This window comes from Hylobates moloch, unplaced genomic scaffold (assembly GCF_009828535.3).
Source record: "Hylobates moloch isolate HMO894 unplaced genomic scaffold, HMol_V3 SCAFFOLD_8, whole genome shotgun sequence".
Taxonomy (NCBI): domain Eukaryota; kingdom Metazoa; phylum Chordata; class Mammalia; order Primates; family Hylobatidae; genus Hylobates; species Hylobates moloch.
The window spans coordinates 70,266,744-70,293,411 of NW_026652283.1; the positions used below are offsets into that span (position 1 = coordinate 70,266,744).

At 33.9% G+C, this 26,668-nt stretch overlaps 1 protein-coding gene across 4 annotated transcripts in view; it reads right to left on the reverse strand.

Annotated features, from left to right (window-relative positions):
• Positions 1-318: 318 nt before the first annotated feature.
• NUF2 (NUF2 component of NDC80 kinetochore complex) overlaps positions 319-26,668 on the reverse strand; it is a 33,830-nt gene continuing 7,480 nt past the window's right edge. For all 4 annotated transcript variants that reach the window (XM_032161118.2, XM_032161123.2, XM_032161120.2 and 1 more), the window contains exons 6-14: positions 19,153-19,250; positions 17,903-17,976; positions 16,492-16,588; positions 15,544-15,606; positions 12,267-12,404; positions 10,318-10,458; positions 8,165-8,340; positions 7,022-7,157; positions 319-743 (exon numbers count right to left, since the gene is read on the reverse strand). In XM_032161118.2, the coding sequence (XP_032017009.1) occupies positions 609-743; positions 7,022-7,157; positions 8,165-8,340; positions 10,318-10,458; positions 12,267-12,404; positions 15,544-15,606; positions 16,492-16,588; positions 17,903-17,976; positions 19,153-19,250 (1,058 nt within the window). In that variant the 3' untranslated portion in view covers positions 319-608. The remainder of the gene's footprint in view (positions 744-7,021; positions 7,158-8,164; positions 8,341-10,317; positions 10,459-12,266; positions 12,405-15,543; positions 15,607-16,491; positions 16,589-17,902; positions 17,977-19,152; positions 19,251-26,668) is intronic.

Consider the following 26,668-nt stretch of genomic DNA (forward strand, 5'->3'; position numbering starts at 1 on the left):
TTGAAAAAAATGCCAGTTGCATCAATGAAGAAATCGACTACTAAACTCAAACTTTCTCTTTCAATTAACTACATTGAAAAGTGTGGTACATTGAAACATTCTAGACTTCAGTATCATAGAGAGTACAGTTCAAATTTTGCTTCAGCTATCTGATCTTTTAGGACCTTTATAATTACTTTATTTATGTAGTAATAAAAATATTTACCTAGAATTGCTTAAGTAAGGATCAAATGAGATCTCAACCACAATGCTGAGGGCACAGTCTGGACTCAATAATGTCGCAACTCTATGTCAATAAACAAAACAACAGCCATGATAGTAACAGAAAAAAATATATATATTTCAAAGGTAACTAGTTTTGTTTTACTCAAACTATTTACAACAAAGGGCAGAGTAGAGACATGAATAGCTGCACAAGTTATTTTAATTATAAATTAATAAAAGCCTACATTAAATTCATCTTATTAACTACTTATGAGACTGTATAAAAACTGATGAAGCCAACATTATTTGGTACTTCTGATACTTCCATTCGCTTCAACTTTTCTTTCTAAATAGAACATTAAAAGATGGCAAGCCATTCACAAAAAGACATGTAATTTTGTTAATCAGGTTGACATTTTGAACATCTTCCTCTTCAGTTCAGCTGTCTTCTCATCTATCTTAGCATAGGAGTCCTCTGCTGCCTTTTCGATACCGTCGTGGTATTTCTCCAAAGCAGTTTTCAAGTTTAGAAATATTTCCTAAGTAGAAAATGAAACAGAATAATAATTATTCTATGCAACAACCTAAACTACAAATGAGTTATAAGAATTCCAAGTTTATTCATATTTATTAATATTTTAAAGCCTAAATTCTTATGCACACATACAAATGTGCATGTCTATGTCTGCTTTAATTAAAAATTCATTCTGTAAGCTGTACAAATTCATCAAAAAAGTTTGCTACTTAAGGAACAAAGGAGAGACATGAGACAATGTTTAGGATTCTAATACAATGAGAACAAACATATTTATAATTATCAAGGAAAAATTTTACTTTAGAGCTTTCCATGTTAAACATGGAAAATAACTACATTACTGTAGATAACTATACTCTCTGCATTTGACCCTGATTATCATTTAAAAGGTATGCAAACAGATTTAATAAGCAATCTCTAGGACTGGAAAATATATTAATACCTTTTAGAGTTGTTTGAATAAACTGATCAGATAGTTCAAGCCTATATGGATGTGCTAAGGATTTTAAAAAATAAAAGAACAATTTTTATAGTTTAAATAAGAAAAAAAATTAGCCTGTACACATTTTCTTCTATTTCATACTTGTCAAATATAATATTGATCCTCCTTTCATTATTCACTTCTCTTAGACAAAACAATTCTTAAACTATAATATACATAATACCACAAGAAACTGGTATTTTACAAGGTTACAGGATGTGTTTTGCCACTGAAATAAAACAGTCATCTTTTTCCAATGGGGGAAGAAAAGCAGTAAATGAATACAATGTTCTCAATTTTAAGTGTCTCTCCCATTAAATTTTTCTTAAGCCTAAAATTTTGGCTACTACTTATCTTAGTTTAAATTCTAGCAGAGATACTATCTGATTTTGAATAAATTACATAGATTATAATTTGATATAGTATAAATTCACGGTGTTCCAAAAAAGAACACTATTTCCAGCAACTCTGCCACCTATGCAAGTTTGAGTACTACAGATTAAGTGAATGTAAATATATGCTTAAGACTAAACATTCTCCAAAAATCCAAACATAGTTATTAAATCCTAACACAAAAATAGAAGAGTGTGTTTAGATTTCTGAGCTCTAAGCAGGTATCAAATTACTACAACTATGATAGAATATGAACCAATAGGAAAATAAATCAAAATTTTTGAAGGCTTTATTTCTTAAATCTTATAGGAAAAATAAGGTGAATTAGTTGCTAGCTTGTGCGAATGCCATTATAAAAAAAACAGCACACTCAGCAGCTATAAATCAATTTAACTTTCCAGTTCTATAGGGGTATATGTTTATTCATTCCAAAAAAGAAAGCTGAATAAATTTGGTAGAAAGATATTCCTTATGAGAAACTATCACAACTAAGTGTGACTAAATTAAGATATACAATCTGTACATATCTGAACCAACCATTTTAAAATACCCAAAGGAATACTTTCCTTCTGAGAACAAATAACACTCTCAAGGAGGAGCAAAATCCTGTTGGTAGAGCCACAAGTGAATGAAACATTAAGGCCCAATTCCAGTGGCACAGGCACAGAGACAAAAACATTTGAAGTTCTAAGCCAACCCTCACAAGATGTTTAATGGTGACAGATCGTATCCCTGACAAATACTATGTAGTTTAGCATTTCTGCTTAAATTCTACATCCAAGTGGAATTTTATAATATTAATCACCCTAATTCACATATAATAAGTCTTACTGTGATGGCCTCATTGAAGTTAAGTATTTTTAAAGTCAAAGGCTAGTTCTGCGCTGTCAAATATAGCAACCACTAGACACATGTGGCCACTACTTAAATTTAATAAAATTTAATTTAATCATATGAAATTAAAAATTCAGTTCCTCAGTTGCACCAGCTACATGTCAAGGACTCAACAGCCACATGTGCCTACTGGCTATGGTATTGAGCAATACAGAAGAACATTCTCATTACAGCAGAAAGTTCTGTTGGACAGTGTCAGTCTAGATAACTATCTCACTTTTCAAATCAGAAATATTTAAGACTATACACTATCCATGGAGTCTTATAGCCAGTGTAGCCATTTATCACATACGTATAAATTAGTCAACCCAATATATTATTGGGTACTTCGTATAAGTAGCACTGTAAATAGTACAATAGTACAATGAAAGACACCAATTATGCTTTCTTTCCTAAATGAACATATAACCAGACCAGACTGGATATCGAGCACCTGAAATATAGCTAGTGCAAATAAAGAACAAAATTTTTTATTTTATTTCATTGTAATTAATTTAAATGTAAATAGCCACATATTACTAATAGCTCCCCATTGGACAGCACAGATCCAGATTATTTGCAATAGACTGAGAGTGCTACAGTATTTGACAGAGGAGAGAAAGATATTTCAAAGAAGTAAAAGAAAGTTATGTGGAAGACATAGTTTCTACTAGACCTTAAATAATGGAAATGATTAGGTTAGATAGAACACTTTTTTTTTTTTTTTTTTTGAGACGGAGTCTCGCTCTGTCGCCCAGGCTGGAGTGCAGTGGCGCAGTCTCGGCTCACTGCAAACTCCACCTCCCAGGTTCACGCCATTCTCCTGCCTCAGCCTCCTGAGTAGTTGGGACTACAGGCGCCCACCACCACGCCCGGCTAATTTTTTGTATTTTTAGTAGAGACGAGGTTTCACTGTGTTAGCCAGGACAGTCTTGATCTCCTGACCTCGTGATCCGCCAGCCTCGGCCTCCTAAAGTGCTGGGATTACAGGTGTGAGCCACCCCGCCCAGCCAGATAGAAAGTTTTGAAAGTCCTAGAAGTGGAAATCATTCCTGACTTGTTCACAACTTACTCTCTGAATCAAATGTGAAGCCTGACACCTAGCAGATACGTTGGCCATTTGTTGAAATACTGACTGGGTGAATGAATGAACTGAAGGAAAATGGCCCTTATTTTAAACAAGAAAGTGTAGTATTGAGAATAATATTTTAGCAGGATAAATGTGGTAGTACTTAGTATTCAAGGCATACTTGATACAGAAGAATCTAAAATCAAAGAAACTTAGCGAATGTTGCTGCAATCCATGACTACTACAAAATTATGTGATAGATGTATAATAGTAAGAGTGCTGTATGTATGAAGGGCTATGTATATGTATGAAGAGTACCACCATGTAAAAGCAATCATGAAATTAACTTGGTGATTATCTGGATGTCAGGATTATCTAAAGCAAGTCCAAAATTTCAATGCTTTGTGATAGAAAATGATGATGCAATTGAGAAATACAAAGAAATTTATTAAGAAGTTGAGCAAAAGAGAGAAAAAGAAAAGGGAAAGAGAAAGTGAAGAAGAGGTCAGATGTAGGAAAATGTTGAATGTAATTTTAAAATATTATTTTTGTTGTGAGTGACCAGAACAAGAAACACAGATTTTTGAAAGCTATCCAAATGAAGATAATTGAAACTAGAAGAGATAAATTATCTATGGGAAAGAACATTTAATGAAAAAAGACTATGATGATCATAAAATGCAACAGAACTGCACAAAGAACAATTTGGCAATCATAACATATCCTTTTTTCTTTTCATGAAGGATGATTATAAAGTAAGCTAAGGAGAGTTCTTTGACTAAAAGTATTTGATTTTACCAAAGTATTTAGAGACCTTCCCATTTGTGTAACAAATAGATATCACAATGTAGCCTGAATCAAGGTAGGTAAGAACAACTTAGCAAGTTGAACAATTGTACCCAAAGTTTTGATCAATAGTTCTATGCCTCTAGGATGAAAAAATTATAATGCAGCAAAGGACCTTGTTCTAGTAAACATTTTTATTTTGAAGAAAAACGCATGCTGATCAAATCTGCAGGTGACACTAAGCAATGAGAAATAGTTAAGGTGGAAGATAGAATGATAGATTTAAACTAACCTTGACATTTTGAAATCTAGGTTGAAACAAATAAAACCTAAAATAGTAAAATTCTGAATTAAAAGTAACAGTTGCGCTAAAGTATGGTGAAAAACTCTTAACATGGCAGAACTGTATGTGGAAAAGACAGGAGTCCTTTAGTTGATCACAAGGTCAATATGAGTCAAGGGCAAGATGCTGCTGCTGAAAATCTACCCCAATATTATGCTTCATTAAAAATGTGCTTTGGGTCTGGCTGGCCACATCAATATTTTGGAAGATTGTGTTTAGCACTGGGTTCTAAATCTTAAGCAGAATAATGACAAATAGGAAATAGAGATGACAGTAAATAGGATAGTAATAAATCTGAAAATGAAGCTATATAAAGAATGGTGGAAAACTAGGACTAATTATCCTGAATATGAGAAGGCTGAAAGAAACCATGATCATTATCCTCAAATGTCTGAAGGGTTATTAAGCAGAAAAGGGTACACATTTGCTCCACAGAGAAGATCTGGGCTGACTATAGAGTACAGAAATAAATATTTTAAACTCAAAATAAGAGACAGAATTTTAACAATTAAAGCTGCCCTAGTAGAATAGCTTGAGTGGCCATACCTATTGAAAGCTCTATACCATTGAAAACAATTAAGCCAAGCCTATTAGTGGTTCTCAAAAGCCACATTAAAAAACACAATTTCATGTGCCCCATTGCTGGAGATGCTAATCAATGTGTTTGGGGGAGGATTTGTTCATTTTAAAATTCCTCACTGAATTCGAATACACAGCTAGTTTTAAGAAACACCATGCTAGATGACCTTTCAATTTTATAAATATTTATGGAAAGCATACTACACATAAGGCACCATTCTAGGCATGGTTTGACATGATGTGCTAAGGTTAACAATAGACAATTGCTACTGTTAAGAAATGGAAAATGTAACTGGCAAGACATACATGCATAAAACTCAAGGTAATATAAGGTAGGCATGGGTATCTCTTATGACTGATAGACAAAGGTGCCTCGAATTTGAGTTAGTAACTAGTTACTAATTTGTTAGCAACTGGTTCACTAACTGTTCCTAGACCATGTAGTAACACATAAATATTTATTGATTTGATTTGGTTAAGAAGCAGGATTAAATATCTGCTAAGTCTTCCTTTTTTTTTTTTTTTTGAGACGGAGTCTTGCTCTGTCACCCAGGCTGCAGTGCAGTGGCGCGATCTCGGCTCACTGCAAGCTCCGCCTCCCGGGTTCACGCCATTCTCCTGCCTCACCCTCCTGAGTAGCTGGGACTACAGGCACCTGCCACTACACCCGGCTAATTTTTTTGTATTTTTAGTAGAGACGGGGTTTCACGGTATTAGCCAGGATGGTCTCGATCTCCTGACCTCGTGATCCACCCGCCTCGGCCTCCCAAAGTGCTGGGATTACAGGCGTGAGCCACCGCGCCCGGCCAATATCTACTAAGTCTTTCTAATTGCCATACTAGAGAGACTGACTCTTGGTGAGTATCAAGTTAAGAGGCAGGAAAAACAAAAGTAGTTGAGGTAGAAAAAACAAACAAACAAACAAAAAAACAGAAAAGAGCAGGCCAGGTATTGGGAAGACCATGGACGTGAAATCCCAATCATTTTATTTCTTTTCCTTCCAGTTTCCCTCTTCCTTTCCTTGCTCCATTTCCCTTTCCTTTCCTTTCCTTCCTTTTAAAGTCGCCTTAAGATAATGCTCACATGTGCAAGTGCTAACAACATAATCTTTCTGGGGGATAAGGTACTGAGAACAGATGAGGGAATTGTCTACTGTGGCTCTGTTAGTATTAAGAATTTTTACAAACTGGGTATGGATGGCGGAAAGTAATGGCAGCAAATGTTTAAATATTTATCAGGTATCAGCAGTTTTAGAAACCTCCATATAAATTGTCAATGTAGACAAGGTGAAGAATGAAAAAAAAAGAGGCTAAGGGATTTTGCATAATAAATAGCAATTTTTTGTGATTTCTGGCAGAGCAGTTTGAACTATTGTTCTGGTAGAACACTTTTGAAGATATAAAACTTCAAAAGATAAGGAGACAATAAATATTTAATAAATATAAAAGGAATAGACTACTTGTTAGATACACTGGCAGTTAAAAGGATAGAAACAGGTAAACATTTTATGTTTAGCATTGTACTAGCATTTTTAAAGAGAAAAATGTAGGAGACAAGACGCCTGTTCTCATTAAACTTTAGGACTGTTTATGAAGCTTTACAGTAAATATATTCAAAACAAGAATAAAGAGTAAATAATTTTAGGTATCATTAAAAACCTCATTACACACAGAGACCAAGTAAGTTGTTTTGTTTCAGTTAACAACTCAAATACATGAGAGATTATCTGAAATTAACTTCTTATGAACACATATTCACCTGGGACTTCAGTTTCTCCCTTTCAGCAGCATCTTTTAGTTGTTGAATTCCAAGTTTAATTTTTTGGATTTCTTGATTAATTGTGGTTACTCGTTCATAGACAGCACCTCTTTTTTCTTGAACTTTATTGCAATCCCTAAAAGAAAATCGAGACAGCTAGTATTTAATCCTCTTCGGCAACTAAAAAGGCAAACACAATTCTAGTTTTGATTCCAAAGTGACCACGTGTCAGTATTTGACAAACCTAAAACTCTTCTCAAGATATAAAAGCAAAGGAATGAAAACCCCAAAGTGTGGTACTATAACCACATCATAACATAGTGTGAACTCTTTCTCTCAATATATTAATGAGATTTTTTTTTCCCTCATTGGTGGGTTAGTGAATGAGTAAATAAATAAATAAATAAATTTTTAAAATGAAGATTTTTTAAGTTACATTTCCCCAGTTGTACACACTTAGGTACTGTTGGTGGGAATGTGAATCAGCTTAACTTTTCTACAAGGCAGTTTGGCAACAAATATAAAATCCTTAGGTTCTGCCCTTTTTCATCTGCAAGAGGAAGTATGAAGGAAATACTCAGATGATCTCTAACGCGCCTTTTAGGAACTGAAGGAATGACATTATAGACATATCTGGGGCAGGTATTTTAAAAACACATTCTTAGAACTGATGGGTACTTTACCAATAAAGTACCCTAACGTACCGGCTAAAAACATACTTACATACTTAGGAAAGTATTACTTCTTACCTGAATATATGACTTTTTCTCAAAACACAAATGCTGTAACTCTACAGACCAGCTGGACTGTAAGATAGGCCATTTAGTTAATTCTGATACAAGATAGACCACTATCTCTAAAGTGCAATGAAATAATCAGTAGCATCAGAACCCTTCTGAAGAATGATGCAAAGGAATTGGAACTGTATATCTAGGAAAAGAGTAGCTAAGACATCTCTATATCTAGACCTAGCAGTATAAGTTTTATAATTAACTCATCTGTTTTAGTCAACTGAAGGTAAAATAAAGATAAAACTGTTTAAATTCTTTTGGAAAATACTGAGGTTTTAAAATCCTGGGGGAAAAATGTATTTGCTTTTCATAATTGCTTTCTAATACACTAAAATTGAAAACAACTTCATACTCAATTACTGTGCGTTTGTATTGCTTAACATCTTCATGCTTCTTATTTATTTTGAATTGTGTTGTGGCAAGTTTTTCCTTCTTTACAATCATCAGTCTTTTGAACGAATTTTCTTCAGTCTTCAATTTCTTCAGTTCTGACTCATCACTCTCAATTTGGTCCTCCAAGTTCAGGCTCTGTATTTTATAAGAAGTATTTAAAGTCAACATAACCAATTAGGATTTACAAATAAAATGAAAGAGTATTTTCTAGGATGAACTATAATTAAACACAATTTTAAAAAGAGATAAAACTCTTCAAAGCCTGAAAGCCCAGCAGAAAAATGCAGATGAACCAGAAGAGAAAACAGGCAGGCACCAGAGATACTGAGAAAGGACATGACAACTAGAGATGTGTTTTCATCATGTTATTCTATCAGCACAGACTGAAAGGGAGACATGTTAAGAAGATTAGCTAAGAGACTAGAGTTGAGGGGGTTAGGATCTGAACTAAAGTAGTAAAAATAAAGGGAAAAGGGTAGGTGCTAGAAACAATTCAAAGCAGTAGATACACATCTTTTTTGGGTAACTCGATGGCAGATGAGGGGACTATGTAGTTGGGAAAGAATACCTGGGGCAATCTCACCTTCTAATCCCTACTTATCTCAAAAAAGCAATGGTTTATCAAATGTAATGTTAGTTATCCTGGAGGTGCAGTCTGGATGAAGATGATCAAGTTAAGAAGCAAAAAAGGATTTTCAAGCTTATAGCCTGAGAAACTGCCATTAGCTCTCATTTCTTCAGGGCAGAAGACTATGTAATAAACTTTAAATCTCTCTATAGGTCCTAGATACATTGTTGGGCACTAATTTGGAACTTTCTGATGCTAAGATCATTTCCAAATAGTAGAACGAATTTAAAATCCCATGACAGTAGTTCCCCTTATCCATGGCTTCACTTTCCATGGTCACAGTTACCCCTGGTCAACTGTGGTCTAAAAATATTAAATGGAAAGTATCAGAAATAAACAATTCATCAGTTTTAAATTGTGTGCTGTTCTGAGTAGTGTGATTAAATCTTGCACCATCCTACTCCATTCCACCCTGGATGTTTGTGTGTGTGTGTGTGCTTTTCAGATGGGGCTTCACTCTGTCACTCAGACTGGAGTGCAGTGGAATGATCATAGCTCACTGCAGTCTTGACTCAAGTGATCCTCCCACCTCAGACTCCCAAGTGGCTGGGACTACAGACATACACCATTATAGCTGGCTAATTTTTTAAATTTTCTGTAGAGATAGCATCTTGCTATGTTGTTCAAGCTGGTCTCCAACTCTTGGTCTCAATGGTCCTCCTGCCTCAGCCTTCCAAAGTGCTGGTATTACAGGCTTGAGCCACCATGCCCAGCCCTGACCCTGGAAGTGAATCATCCCTTTGCCCAGCAGATTCATGCTGTATACACTACTTGCTCTTTAGTCATCAACATCCAACTGTCGATATCATAGTGCCTTGAGGACCTAGGATCACCTGAAGCAGATGATCCTTACTCTGATATATGGTCAGAAGATTCACAGTAGCCTAGCAATATCTCGCTTCGATTTTTTATGTAGGCATTTTATCATCTCACATCATTGTACTAAACTTATTGACTTTAGTACAATAAGATATTTTGAGAGAGAGACCACATTCACATAACTTTTATTACAGTATATTGCTATAAATGTTATTTTATTAGTAATTATTGTTAATCTCTTACTGTGCCTAAGTTTTAATTTAAACTTTATCATAGGTATGTACGTAAAGGAAAAAACATGTATATATATATAAGGTATATATATATAAGGTTTATTACTATCCACAGTTTTAGGCATCCCCTGGGGGTCCTGAAATGAATCCCCTGAGGATGAGGGGGAGCTACTGTACTATTTTCCAAAATATACACAGCAATGTGCTGGGTTAGTTATTATTAATTTCATCGGAAGGTTAAAAATTGGGTCTTGCTACTGCTATGTTTAAAAAGAAAAGTGTCTTTTTCATAGCATACACTGCCACATCTATTATACTGTAGAATGACCCTGTTTTTCTTTAGGAAAACATAACAAAAAGTGAAAGCAGAATACAAGGAACTATAGTAAGCTGTTATATAATAAAGACATCAAAATTCCATACAATACAAACCTCCTTTAAGATACTGGCTAATTTTTCCCTATTATCTGAAAGGTCCTGTATTTTCTTCTGATATAACTGCACTTCCAACTGACATGAAGGCAGGCAGTCAACTGAGTCTCCATAGATTTCATATTTTTCCACCACTTCTTGCTTTGAAAGACAAAAAACAAAGACCACAGTTTGATATTCTTCTTTATGAAGCTGCAGTAATATCAATTTGATTGCTCTTAAATAATTTCTGCATTTAATACTGGAACCTTAAGAGCAGGGAACAATTAAATTTCTAGGTCAGTAATACAGCACTATTACTGACATGTGTTTAAGCACAAATAATTGTGTTTTAATTGCCAAGTATCTTCAAAGGGAAAGTGCCATAATTGTACTACTCAATGAAATACCTTCCAAAAGTTAATAATGACGATATTAAAATAGTTTATTTTGCTAATACTCAAACTATTTCTGATTACTCCTGGGCAATCAATCGTATTACTCATTTATAATCTTCCTATTCATTTGTATAATTACGACTACTACAGCTAATTCTTTTAAAAAGATTAACTCATCTTCTAAAATTATAAAATGAACATATATTTACTACAATCATGGTAACAATACAAAGACTCCTTCCCTTGTCCTCACTAGCCTACCCCTTGTTCTACCTTATTTTTTTCTTTTTCTTACTAATTTGTAAATACTCTTTGCAAATCATGGATATAATCCCTTTACCTGTCATGTGCACTGTAATTATGTTCTAATATGTCTACTTTTCTCTATAGATTTTCTGTTTCCAATCTTAATTTAAAAAATCTATCCCAGTCCAAGATTATATAAATGTTCTCCTAAAATCTGTAAAACTTAAATTTTTTAAGGTAAATTTTTAATACATATAAAATTTACTTTTGTAAAAGAGCAACGTGTAGGCCCAATACCCTTTTCTTCCAGATGAATAGCTAATTGAGCCAGAACTGTTTTTTAAATAAATCATCCTTTTCTCATTAATACTCAAATCTATTTCTGGGTTCTCATTTCTGTTCTGGTGATCTTTGTCTATTCTAGTGTGATAATCTTAATCTTCAAGAATGAATTGGATAACAAATTCAAAGACAAACCACATATGGTTTTTAAATTAATAGTTTAAAAACATTGCTTCACAAAAGATGGTAAATTGTCTACCCACTTCTAAGTCTGTATTGCACCACATCAATCCATCTCCTACAGTAGTAACCCATAATCTTGAACACACCTTACTCCCCACTACCCCACAGAATTCACATATGCTGTTCCCTCTGCCTTTAATGTTCTTCCATACAATGAATTGGGCCTTGGTACTGCTATGTTTAAAATGAAAAGTGTCTTTTTTTTTATGCCACCATCTGAAGAATGGTAGCATTCTTCCTTCCCTCTTCCACCTGTACTTCCAGCCCAATACTAAACTGGGCTCCCCTTATTACATTATTTCAAAGCACTCTATACTTTCTTTCCTCTTTCTGATACTATTAATAGATTTTAATTTTTCAAGCAGACATTCACAGCAAAATTAATCAGAAGGTACAGAGATTTCTCATATACCCCATCCACACACATGCATACCTTATACTTTGTTGTAGTATATATTATAATTTATAATTACAGTTGTTTGTAAAATTGCTTAATACTTTCCTCCCTTGTAATAAAGTAATTAAATCTCACGGCCCAGCATTTCTGTTTTGATCTCCCAGAGCAAAGCCTCGAAAAATTGTTGCATAATTGAACAAATGTCTTGAAATTATATTTATTTTCCCCATATCCACCCTAGAGAAAAGCTACAGATTAGAAATAAGGTCAAAAAAGTTTAAGAGGAAGAGAAGTATAGATAATTCGGAAATCCAAAAATTAACACATAATTAAACAAGAATTTGCTAATTTTTTTTTTTTTTTTTTTTTAGATACAAAAGCATTAAAATAAAAAGAAAACTTACTCTAGCATTTTTAAGCTTCTGGACCGTATCTTTCATTTTTTCTTTATAATTCTTTAGCTTCTCTGGAGAATCCACAATTTTTGTTTTCAAATTCTCTTGTATTTCTTTCAAAGAAACCACTGACAATTTTAGTTCATTCTGTTGAGAAAACATTTTTATATATTAGATATAATAAACTTGGTGATTTACCATTCTAGTAATGGGAAAGAACAAAGAAATTAGGTCCATGTTCTCTGTAATGGGGGTAAAATTAAATTCTGAACACATCACTTACCTACTTAATTGCTCACATTTGTCTATAGGCCAAAGATCAAGCTCCTTAGCAGGACATTCAAAGCCTTTCATTACATGGCTGTTAACTCTCTTCCTGTCTAGTCTCATCTCCCACCAGTTCCCTACTGCACCCTACAATCTGGTAATTCTGATCTTATGTTTAGACAAGTATAAGTGATCTTTCTTTGACCAGTAGGGTCCTCCTAGAATATCATTATCCCACTCCTGTCTGCCTGCTAAATTTGTACTGATCCCTGAAAATCCTGCTCCCATTTTCTCTACATTTCTTCTTTAAATAGTACAATTTTTGTATATGCAACTCTATACTATAATTGTGTACTTAATATGTGTTTCCTAAGACTGAGCAAATTGGAGTCGTGAAAATGTATCCTGGTTTTCCCAGTACCCAAACAAAGCTATAGCACTGAGAAGGTGCTCACTACACATGCTTGCTGAATGAAAACAAATTCCCTTCTCCTGAATTTCAAAAATGAATGTAACTATTCGAAGAATCAAAGTGAAGCGTAGCTGGAAATTCTCTTGAAAGTTTGTTGTAAGTCTGAAATTATGTCAAAAAAAATTCCTATGAATTTTCTTCTCAGATATTTGTTGATAAGTTGTATTTACATTGTTTGGGGACCCTCTACGACTCTATGTACTGACAGGAAAGATTTTCCAGATATATTAAGTTAAAGAACCAATTCACAGATCAACATGTAACACACAAATACATTTCTATAAAAACAGAACAACAAAACAGTGACACATGATTATGTGCCTCTATATGTGTAGGCATATGGTGTTGGAAAAACGAAGGGAATAGTATTACCTCAAAGTAAAATGGGCTGAGAGAAGGCCTTTCACATTTTGTACCCTTCTCTGTCTCTCGCTCTCTCTATATATATACTCCCCTCTCTATATATACATACATATATATGTGTGTGTGTGTGTGTGGGTGTGTGTATACGTAAAGAGAGAATATTTCATAACAGGAATGTATTACTGTGTTGTGTAATTTGTCTAAATATTTTTAACTTAAAAGAAAAGATTCTTACTTTTTGATCAGCTAGCTCAGAGGCCAAAACTGAATGTTAGATATAATGCATTCCTGTAATTTCTGTATATTTTATTATTTTATTCTTAGAGTTTTGCAAACCACCACATTATCGACTCTCTTTTAATGCTCTACAAGATTAGAGGTTATTTTCCTTACAATAGTGTTAACTTTCATCACTTTTCTCCTCTTTATAAAAGGTCTAAACTTAATAAGTACAAAGTGCTTGTTTTAACTTGGATTTAAATGAGACAGAAAGAAATAAATAATAAAATTGAGCCATAGTAAGTACTACTCAGATGAAAGCATTCCCCAATAAAAAAAAATGATAGAAAAATAAGGGAAATATCATACCAGAGTAAGTTTCTCAAGGATCTAAAGTATACATGTTAAAACAATAAGGAAACTACAAAAGTACAATGAGAAAATATAGTATTAAAAAATAATCTGATAAATAGGACAGTCCTTTCTATGTACACAATTAAAGCCAAAAACCATAAAGGCTGTATCTATAAATTTTACTACATAAAAACATAAACCCTCTAATGGGCAAAAAAAATATAAATTTGACAGACAAATAAATGGAGAGCTAAAATCCTTAATTCATGGAGTTTCTTGAAAAATAAATAAGTGGCTGGGTACAGTGGCTCACACCTGTAATCCTAGCACTTTCAGAGGCCGAGGTGGGTGGATCACCTGAGGTCAGGAGTTCAAAACCAGCCTGGCCAACATGGTAAAACCCCATCTCTACTAAAAATACAAAAAAATTAGCCGGGAGTGGTGGTGGATGCCTGTAATCCCAGCTACTTGGGAGGCTGCAGCAAGAGAATCCCTTGAACCTGGGAGGCAGAGGTTGCAGTGAGCTGACATCATGCCACTGCACTCCAACCTGGGCAAAAGAGTGAGACTCTATCTCAAAAAATAAATAAATAAATAAATAAATAAAATAAATAAGGTGCACAAAAATATGGTAACACCCCGCCTCTACTAAAAACACACAAATTAGCTGGGCGTGGCGGCACGCACCTGTAGTCCCAGCTGGTCAGGAGGCTGAGGCAGAAGAATTGCTTGAACCCACGAGGTGGAGGTTGCGGTGAGCCAAGATCGCGCCACTGCACTCCAGCCTGGGTGACAGAGTGAAACTCTGTCTCAAAAAAACTAAAAAATAAATAAAAATAAAATGAGATTTTCTTTTTTTCAATGTAACAGTAACAAAGATTTTAAAAGCCTGAAAACATCCAATTTTGGCAAGGGTATAGGGAAAGGGACAGTCTCTTGTTCTACTGGTAGGAATATAAATTGGTATCTTTCTAGAAATCAGTTTGGCTGCATTGGTCAATTTTACATGTGTATTTCCTATGACCCAGAAATCCTAAACAAAAAAATTTATTTTAAATCAAAGCAGCCTGTTGCAGAAATGTATGTATGTACATATGTATGCATATGATACACACATACATATATTTCTGTTTAATAGCAAAAAATTAGAAGCAATGTAAAAGTCTATCAGAAGGGGATTAAAAGAATCTACAAGACAGCACATACATATAATGCTTAACTAGATGCAAGCATTAATATAATGAGGACCTATTTAAAATTCATAACTGTTTTATATTGCTAAGTGGAGAAAAAAGCAGGTAAGATGTATTGAGCCTAATATCATTTACGTAAAATTACACATGCATATTTACATTTGCATAGCAAGTACAATCTTTGATATACATCAGATTGTATAGTGAACTTTCAGGTGATTTTTACTTTCTTCATACATTTCTGTGTTTTGATATTTTTTAAAACAATAGTCATCTATTATACTTAAGTTGAAAAAGATGGTTTCATTTTGAAGGGAAAAAGGGAGAAACATTTGACTATAACAACACACACAGCTAAAATACTCCTCCACACAATATATTCAAACTTTAAATGCTAGTGAAAAGAAAAGATGTTTACCAAACGCTTGGTTTTCTCTGAAATATTTGACTTCTTTTGGGAATTTCCCTCTTGCAGCACTATCTAGGGGAAAAAGCAAACACATGTTTTATAATGATTCAAAACATTTAGATTTAGCCCACTCACTGCTGTCTTATAAAATTAAGGTAAGAAAGTAGTTAAATGTGTTAAATCAGATATTCTTCAAACTTTCTCTGTTCATGATGCTCCTAAGCCAAAAGAAATATCTGAGTTCCTTTACTAAGTAGTTAACTCCAAATAATGGCCTAATATTTATGTCCTAACACTGTAGCCCTTTGAAAAATAATACATATAAGTTGAAAGAAAAAATTTTTATTTTGTTCTTAAATAACCTCGAGTACTTCCTAATTAGATGTATGTACCTATTGGGCACTGCATAAATTCATGTACCTTGGAGCGTATATTTCAGATTAGATATAGACATTCTCATTTCCTGTGTCACAGTGATTTTTACACTGTGCTTGCTTTTATCACAGCAAATGCCAAAATCCCAGTTTCACAAGGATATGAAAGGAATGTGACCAAAAACTGAAACTGTGAACTACCTTGAATTCAAGAAGGATATGACAGATGCTGAGTACTACAGTGGTTCCCTTGAAAATTTAAGATATTTTGAGGCATTCTTGAGGGTTTACTGCAGTATCCAGGGTGCCACAGTGCATGGTTTGGAAGCAGTGAAATTAGACCTAGGAAAACCCTAAAAAATTCTATTCAATAAGACAACAAAAACTTTGCCAACGAAACCATCACGGTTCTAGATGGTTGAGAGAAGTATGTATCCATTATAAGGGGTACAAATGGGCACAGAAATATATTCTATTTCTTTGGTAATAGAGAAAGCAATGTGTTGTTACCTCCACTATACGTTCCACCACATCTACAAACAAATTTTATTTTTTAAAGTTTAAGGTGCCTCACAACAGATACCGTTTTTTGATGAAAATCCTGATTTAGTGATTGTTGTAGCTCCTGAATACCATCTGAAAGCTGCTTGAACTCTTCTTGCTCTTCAACTGGAACAGAACTTAACACAGCAAAATAGATTAAAATACTGCTCTTCTCTTTTGAAAGGCTAAAATGAACTACCTGTCCTCAAATAACTTAGATGAAGAAATCATCTACTTTTATGTTTCTGAATTACACCCTTTCATGTGGCAATCATTTAAAATGAATGATCTGGCCTCTACTACAGGCAGAAAATAAAAATCAAATGAGCTCCTGCAGTTTTCTACTATCAAATCTATGGATCCATCCACATACATACCTATCCTTTCTAACTCCACTCCTAATAAAATGAATATTGTATTCCTTCTGGTAATGCTGATTTCTCTACCTCTGCACTGGCTATCATTGCCTCACATCTCTTACTCCCGTACCATCCATTCTTCCGCTACTAGTCCTTCCTTACGACACTTAACACGTGTTCAAGTCTCTTCCATAAGAACGTTTTCAAATTTAGTTTTTGCCTATCTGATATATTAGCTATTTTTATATAAACTCCCTGTTTAAAGCCTTTGTCTATTTTTTTAAAGTTATCCTTTTTCCTGTCAGTTTACAGGGCTGCTTTGTAGTTTTGTATATTATATTTGTATATTAGGAATATTACATGGGTTTTGTTATTAGAGTTGGTAAGGCTTTGTGGCATGAGCTGCAAATATTCTCTCCACTTTGTCATTCTTGTTTTGATTTAGTTGGTGGTATCTTTTACCCTGTTATATCCTAATGTCTGCCTGTCCCCAGTCTTTTCAGCTTACTGCTGCCTGTAAAGGCAATTTTAACCAGGGGCAGGTTAGAAAATCTCTCATCTAAAACAGATAACCTCAAAGACATCTATAAATCAGAAGAGATTTTAAAAATCCTGCTGAAAATCTATATATATATATATATATATATATATATATAAGAAATCAAAACTGTTGAGTGATTCTTTTCCCTACATTACCTATAAGTCAAAAACAAAACAAATAAACAAAAAGTCTGTTGTAGGAGTAAACGTTTGATGGAATCAACTGATCTGAAGGAAGATAGTCCAGGCAGTTACTGCTCACCTAGACAATATTCCAGACATAAATTAGAAGAGTAAGCTAATGGCTTTAAACAAATCAGGCTAATACATTAACAACAACAACAAAAAAAGCCAAAGGATGTATTACATAATTAAGAGTTAGAAGAAAAACTAGTTTTTCTTTTTTTTTTTAGAAAAGGCAAACTCAAATACTCTGCTATTTATTAAGGGAGATAAACGAGACAAGGTGGACTACAGGGTTGTAAAATACTACTTACAATTCATTTTGCATTTTGAAATTGCATTTATTTTACTTGTAAATCTCCCACTTACTCAAGTCTCTCCAGTTTCATTAATGCCTCCTGGTGTGCAGCGTTTAACTGTTGCATTTTGTCCGCAGAGGATTTCTATTAAAGCAATTTTAATCATCTCATATTAGTGCATTTCAACACAATCAGTGTGTCCAAAATGCTTACTCATACTATAGTTTGAACCATCAGAAATAAAAAATTTAAGATAGAGTTAGGCCTTCATGACAAATGAATTAGGAATTTCTTAACTCAACACAAATGCTGGGTTCTTATCATAGGCACTGAGCTCAGTACTGAGAATTCTCAAGAAGACTAATTTATAGGTCTTGAACTTAAGTAGCTAAGTCTCCTTGAGGAGCCAGATACAAGAATAAAAACCCACAAAATAGCTTGTTATTTTTAATATAATGGGAATCAACAAGAGTGACATCTAACCCAACTTGGGTAATGGCTGGGAAGAGGGTGATAGGACATTGTAGAGGTGATATATGTCTGAGGTTTGTCTTAAAGATAGTAGAGTAATTAACCAAGCAAAATTATGAGAGTGTGTGTATGTTGGCACATGAATGTGGTAAGCTTTGAAGATTATATGATGTTTAGGAGTTATAAGGTTAGCATGATTTGTGCAAAGAAGTATGAATCTATATAGCTCAGTGAAGCTGAAGCCTAGGGTCTAAGTGTTTGGAGTTACTCTGGTGCTTTTCTAAGAGTATGGTACCCCATTACTGAAGACAAATGGGAAAAATCACACAGATGACTCATAATCTCCCCCCAGTTCTCTAAATTGTTGATGAAAGGAAAACGAGTTTCTGTCTGTTAAAGAGACTGCCTTGGACTGAATCTGGGCAAGCATGATAAACACCACCACAAACAGTCCAATTATGCCATTATTTAAAAGGCAAATATAAACCTCAAATATGTCCATTATTTAATAAAAGCTACACTGTCTATGCAAACTTCAAAGAAAAAAATGTAAACATATCAATATTCTCTAACATTTCCTAATATAGGAAAACAAGCCTCAGCTACAAGATTTTAAAACAAACAGAACTCAGCCTCTCCATAATGTTACCAAATTTCAAAGAAAATCTGATTCTGAGATATGCTATCTAGTAACTAAAATCTGCAAGTTAATATAAATATAAAAATGAATTCAATTCTAAAGGCAATACAGCAATTTGCTGTCTATGACAATCATTTCAAAACAGATTATAAGTTCATAAATATTGTTACTGATCTGGCATGTAACCCCAAAACATATTTAAACCTTACATATTGCCAAAGAAATTCCATATACGTCTCACGGCATGCTTCTCTGAAGTGAATAAAGTTGATAATGCCACTTAAAAACCGACTTGTTCGTTTTGCTTCTAAAATAGAAAGCAAGACTCTTTAAATAAACCTTTGAACATAATATGAAAATGAAAATTCATCCTCTTCCACTATATATTCTGCACATAATATATAAAATAAAACTGTATAGGATATAACAAAGTGTAGAAAATCTGCTCTAGCTTAAAGGTAAAAATTATCTTTGTATTAATAACTTAAAAGGCAAACCACTTTTGGTCATGAAGAAATAACAGAAACCAGAATTACCCTCCCATATTAAAAAACTAGAAAAACAAATAAAAAAAATACATGAAGCAACAAATTTTAGATGCTGGACAACAGGCAATATAGGACAGCAATCTCCAAGAGAAACAAATGAGGTGAATTCCATTACTGCACCAGCCCATGACTGAAGAGTTTTCAGGCTGTACTCCAGAGAAAGAGAACACAAATAAAACTTGTGCATCTTGCTGGGTCAAGAACACAAAGTTTAGAGTTTGCAGAAGCCAAAGCAACCAGGATTTATGGAACTGAGTATTAAGATGAGGAAGCTGTAAAGAGAAAGAGTTCTGGAAATCTGTAGAGGAATCCCCTCAAGTTCTCAGTTAAGTACTAATTAGTTCATGAATACGAAGAAACTACTAAGGCCAGGAAAACAATAAAAAATATTTGAAGGAATAAAAAAAATCCAGCAACCAACAATGTAAAATTCACAATGTCTGGCATCTGCTAAAAATCACCAGACTTGCCAAGAAAAAGGACATGATCCATAATAAGAAAATATAATTAATCAACAGAAACATATTAAAAAATAACACAAATAACATACATGGTACATTTAGTAGATAAGAATGTGAAAACAGCCTTTATAAATAAATAAAGGGGGCAGAGAAAAGAATCAGCAATATGAAGAAATAAAAGCAAAGATTTTTTTAAAAAGATCTGAATTAAGCTTTTAGAGTTGAAAAATACCTGAAATAAAAATTACACTGATGGGAATAACAGTAGTTTAGACCTAAAATAAAAAGGATTCATGAAATTAAAGACATAATATAAGTTATCTAAAATAAAGTCCAGAGAGAAAAAAATGAATACAATATCTGTGAGCTGAGAGACAATATCAAACAGCATAACTAATGTGTAATTGGAATCCTACAAAAAGGGACAAAAAGACTTTTATAGAATAGTTGAATATTTTCCAAATTGTATGAAAACAATAACCATATCCGAGGAAGTGAACAAATCTAAATAGGGGGCAGGGGTATAGGGGGAGGGAAGAAAGAACAGAAAAACAAACAAACAAACAAAAACACCTAAAAGTCACATTATATTCAAACTGCTAACAACTAACTTAGAAGGCAAAAGAAATCTTACAAGCAGCCAGAGGAAAACAAAACACCTTATATAGAGAGAAACAAAGATAAGAAAAGCAATAGCCTTCTCATCAGAAACAATGTAAGCCAGAAGACAATGGAGCAATATATTTAAAGCACTGAAAAAACTGTCAGCTAAGAATTCTATATTGTAGTCCCTCAGTATCTGCTAGATATTGGTTCCAAGATGCCTAGAGAACCCAAGTCTGTGGATGCACCAGTCCCTTACACCTGGCATAGTGGTCGGATGTGGTGGCTCACACCTGTAATCCTAGCACTTTGGAGGCCGAGGTGGGCGGATCACGAGGTCAAGAGATTGAGACCATCCTGGCCAACATGATGAAACCCCTTCTCTACTAAAAATACAAAAATTAGCTGGGTGTGGTTGCAAGCACCTGTAGTCCCAGCTACTCGGGAGGCTGAGGCAGGAGAATCACTTGAACCTGGTAGGCAGAGGTTGCAGTGAGCCAAGACTGTGCCACTGCACTCCAGCCTGGTGACAGAGTGAGACTCCATCTCAAAAACAAAAACAAAAAAAACACAAAAAACAAAACAAAACAAACACACAAAAAATGGCATAGTACAGTCAGCCCTCCATATCTGTGCATTCTGCATCTGCAGATTCAACCAACTGTGGATTGAAAAGTTGACTTTTCATATCCACTGAGTGCTCAAGAAAAATACCTTTTATTTATCCATTTTTCTTTCTTTCCTTCTCAAAAAGAAGCGGGTCTCACTCTGTTGCTCAGGCTGGGATGCAGTGGCATGATCATAGCTCCCTGCAGCCTTGAACTCCTGGACTCCAGTGATTCTCCCATCTAAGCTGCTGGAATAGCTAGGATTACAGGTATGCATCACCACACCTGGCTCATTTTTAACATTTTTTTGTAGAAAAAGGATCTTGCTATATTGCCCAGGCTGGTCTCAAACTCCTGGACTCAAGCAATTCTCTCACCTTGGCCTCTCAAAGTGATAAGATTACAAGTGAGAGTCACTGCACCTGGCCTCAAGAAAAATACCTTTCAAAAATTAAAGTGAAATAAAGGCTTTTTAACAGCACTACAATAAGTGTTAAATAAAATCCTTCATGTGTAAGAAAAATCATACCAGATGGAAACTTGGTGTACTTAAAAGAATGTGAGTTAATATAAAAGACATTTTTCCTCATATAAAAAATTCCTTTCAGAAATCATTATATCAAAAAGATTAATGCACTTGTATGTTTATTGTAGCACTATTCACAATAGCAAACATATAAAATGAACCTGTGTCAATCAGTGGAGGATTGGATTTTAAAAATGTGGTATGCATATACCAGAGAACACTACTCAACCACTAAAAAGAAGAAATAATGTCTTCTGCAGCAATATGGTTGGAACTTGAGGCCATTATCCTAAGTTAAATAACTCAGAAACAGAAAGTCAAATACTGCGCATTGTCACTTATAAGTGGGAACTAAACAATGGGTACACATGGGCATACAAACTAGAACAGACATTGGAGACTACAAAATGTGGGAGGGTAGGAGAGGGACAAGGGTTGGAAAATTACTGATTCAGTACAGTGTTCACTACTTGAGTGATGGGTGCACTAAAAGCCAAGATTTCACCACTACACAATGTATGTATGTAAGAAATCTGCATTTGTATCTTCTACATGTATTTTTTAAATGTCAAAATAGAAAATCCTTTCAAAGATAACTGTTTCACACAAATCTAATATCGATTAAAGTGTTTATGATATCTGTAAAAGTAAAATTTATGACACAATAGCACAAAGACCAGTAGTGGAGAAAATAAAAGTATATTATTGTAAGGTATAATATATTTGAAGATAGACAATGGTATGTTAAAGATATATACATGTATACTGAAACTTGGAGCAAATACCATTTTAAAAAGACATATAGCTGATAAGCCAATAACAGACAAGGTAGAATATCTTTTTCATATATAGTATTATATAAAATAAAATTTATTTTAATAAACCAAAATAAGGCAGGAAATGGAGAAAACAGGACTAAAGAACATGACAAAGAGAAAACAAATAGTATAAAGGTGGATTTAAGCCCAATCATATCAATAATAACATTAAATGTAAATGGTCTAAGACTCTGATTAAAAGACAGAGATAATGATGTTGAATTTAAAAAGCAAGACCCAACCATATGCTGTCTACAAGAAACCCGTTTTGAATATAGAGGCACAAGTTACAAGGATGATATGACATGGTAATACTAATGAAAAGAAACCTGAAGTAGCTATGTTAATATCAAATCAAGTATATTTCAGAACAAAGACTATGTCATCAAGAGGATATAGCAATTCTAAATGTGTATGCTTCTAAAACTAGAGCTTCAAGGTACATAAAACAAAAATTAAAAGAACAGACAAAACAGACAAACTCACAATCATAGCTGAAGATTTTAACATCTCTCTATCAACAGTTCAAAGAACAACTGGCAAAAATTCTGTAAGGACCCAGTAGGCTTGAACAATGCTATTAACCAACTGGATCCAATTAACATGTTTAAAACACTCCACTCATCAACAACAGTGCTCACGGAACTTTTACAAGGGTAGACCATGTGGTGGGCTGGAAAATAGCACCTAAAGATGTTCAGGTCCTACTCCTTGGAATTTGTGCATGTTATCTTATTTGCAAAGTGACTTTATAAGTATAATTGAAGATCTTGAAATGAGAAAATTATTCTAGAATATCTAGGTGGGCCCTAAATGCAATCACAAGTGTCTTTATAAGAGGAAAGTAGGAAAAGATTGGACTATACACAGAAAATAGAAAGCAATGTGATCATGAAAGTAGAAAGAGATTTAAATATGCTATACTGCTGGCTTCGAAGACAGAAAGGTCATGAGCTGAGAAATGCAACCCTAGAAGCTAGAAAAGGCAAAGAAACTGACTCTCTCCTAGAGCCATCTGAAGGAGTGCAACCTTAGCAACACCTTGGTTTTGGCCCAGTGAAACCAATTTTGAACTTCTGACCACTAGAACTATAGGAGAATAAATGTATGTTATCTTAAGTCACCAAGTTTGTGGTAATTTATTACAGCCACCACAGTGAACAAATACAGACCATATTCTGGGCCATAAAATAAGTGTGAATACATTTAAATGGATTCAAATGATACAAAGTATATTCTCTGATCACAAAAGAAATAACTTACAAATCAGTAACAGAAAAAATTGTGGGAAAATCCCCAAATATTTGGAAAGCAGACAACACACTTATAAATAACCCATACATGAAAAAAGAAATCAAAGGGAAATTAGAAAATATCTTGAACCTAATAAAAATGAAAATACAACATATCAAGGTTTGGGGGATGCAGCTAAAGCAGTGCTAGAAGGGAATTTACAGCAATAAATACCTATATTAGGAAAGAAGAAAGTTATCTAATTAATGGACGCGGCTTACTGCCTTAAAAAAAAAAACAAACTAGAAAAAAAGAGTAAATGAAACCCAAAATAACCATGAAGAAAGAATAACAATAAGCTCAAAATTCAATAATAATCAAAAACCAGAAATATAGAAAAGTCAATTAAGTCAAAAGCTAGTTCTTTGAAAAGTGATAAGCTGATAACCAGACTGGTTCGGAAAAAAAAAGAATAAAGAAACAAATTATTAATGACAGAAATGATAGAGAAGATGTTATTACCTACCCCAATGACATTAAAATAATATGGGAATATAATGAACAATTTTATGATAACAAATTTGCCAACCTAAAAATTCCTTTAAAAAAAAAATCACCAAAGCTCACTCAGGAGTTTTGACAATAAACAACCAGAATAGCCCTTAACCTATTACAGAAATTGAATTCTTAATTTATCCCAGAGAGAAAACAGCAATCCAAGATGGATCCACTGGTAAATTCTACCAAATATTCAAAAATGAAATAAATAATACAAATTTTATAAAACAATTCCGAAAAATGGAAGCAGGAATCTTTCCAAATGTATTGTATGAGACTGGTATATCCTGATATTCAGATCAGTCACTGCAGTGACATTGCAAAAAAACTACAGAACAATATCCATCATGAACACAGACAAAAAAACTTAATAAAATATTAGCAAATCAAATCTAGCAATATATTAAAAATATATCATAACCAATCAGGACACATCCTAAATGCAAGGTTGGCTTAATATTCAAAAATCAAATAATGTAATTCGGTAGATTAAAAGAGAAAACCAATGATTATCTCACTAGAGGCTGAAAAGGCATTTAATACCCTTCATGATAAAAACTCTCAGTGAAATAAAGTAAAAGTTGTACATTCTGATAAAAAAATCTAAGAAAAATCCTACAACTAATACTTAATAATGAAAGACTAAATGGTTTCCCCCTAAGATCAGAAACAAGGTAATGATGACTGCTCTCATTATTTCAATTCAATGTTATACTAAAAGTCCTAGCCAGTGCAGAAACGCAAAAAAAAAAAAAAAAAAAGAATAAAAGGCATCTAGATTAGAAAAAAATTTTGTTCTCAAACAAAGATTGAGAATTGTCAATAAGGAAAATCCTAAGGAATCTACAAAAAAAATCTACTCAAATAATAAGTGATTTTAGCAAAGTCAATATATAAAAATCAATTGTACTTGTCTACACTAACAATGACTAATCAGAAAACTTAAATAAAATTTACAGAACCACTAAAAATTTGATTTAGGCATTAATTTAACAAAACTTATTATACAAGGCCTGCACTCTGAAATTTACAGAACATCATTATGAGAAATTTAACAGCATTAATAAATGCAGAGATATAGCATGCCTATGGATCAGAAGACCCAATATTATTAAATTGTCAAATATCCCCCAAATGAACAATACATTCAAAGTAATCTCAATCAAAATGGCTTTTTCAGGGGAAGAAGGGTAGAAAGTGACAAGCTGGAAATGCTAAAATACATATAGAGATGCAAAGGACCAGAATAGCCAAAATAATCTTGAAAAAGATGAAGAAAGAGGAATAACACTGATGTCAAGACTTACTGTAAAGCTAAAGTAATCAAAGTACTGCTTGACATAAAGATAGACATACAGATCAATGGAGTAGAATAGCGAGCTCAAAAATAGACACATATAAATATACAGTCAATTAATTTTTAATAGACTTCCTTTTTGAAAGGAGTTTTAAGTTTGAAGTAAATCTAAACAGGAAGTAGATAGTTCCCATATACCTTGGGTACCCACACATGTACAAACTCCTCTCCACCAACTTCCTTCACCTGAGTGGTATATTTGTTACAACTGATGAACTTGCACTGACACATCATTATCATCCCAAATCCACAGTTTACATTAGAGTTCACTCCTGGTACTGTACATTCTGAGTTTCGACACATGCATAATGACATGTGTTTACAATTAGAGTAGCATACAGAGTATTGTTACTGCCCTAAAAATCCTTAGTGCTAAAGGGATCCTATTCATCTCTCCCTCATCCCTAACCAGTGGTTTCCACTGATCTTTTCACTGTCTCCACAATATTGCCCTTTCCAGAATGATATATAGCTGTGTAGGCTTTGCAGACTGGCTTCTTTCACTTAATAATATGCATTTAATGTTCCTCTATGTCTTCTCATAGCTTGCTAGCTAAGTTCCTTGTAGTGTTGAATAGCTTCTATTCTCTAGATGTACTACAGTTTATTCATTCACCTAGGCTACTTTCAAGTTCTGGTAATTATGAATAAAGTTGCTCTAAACATCTGTGTGTAAGTTTTTGTGTGAATATAAGCTTTCGATTCATTTGGGTAAATACCAATGAGCATGATTGCTGGATTGTAAAGTTAAGAGTATGGTTGATGCTGTCCTGTCTATAGTGAGTGAGTTCTCACAAGATCTGGTCACTTAAAAGTGTGTGGCACCTTCTCCCTTGTGCTTTTGCTCACTCTGGCTATGTGACATATCTGCTCCCCATTTGCCTTCTGTCATGACTAAGCTTCCAGAGGCCTCCCCAAAAGCAAGCAGAAGCCAGCATCATGCTTCCTGTATAGCCTGCACAACTGTGAGCCAATTAAATCCCTTTTCTTTATAAATTACCCAGCCTCAGGTA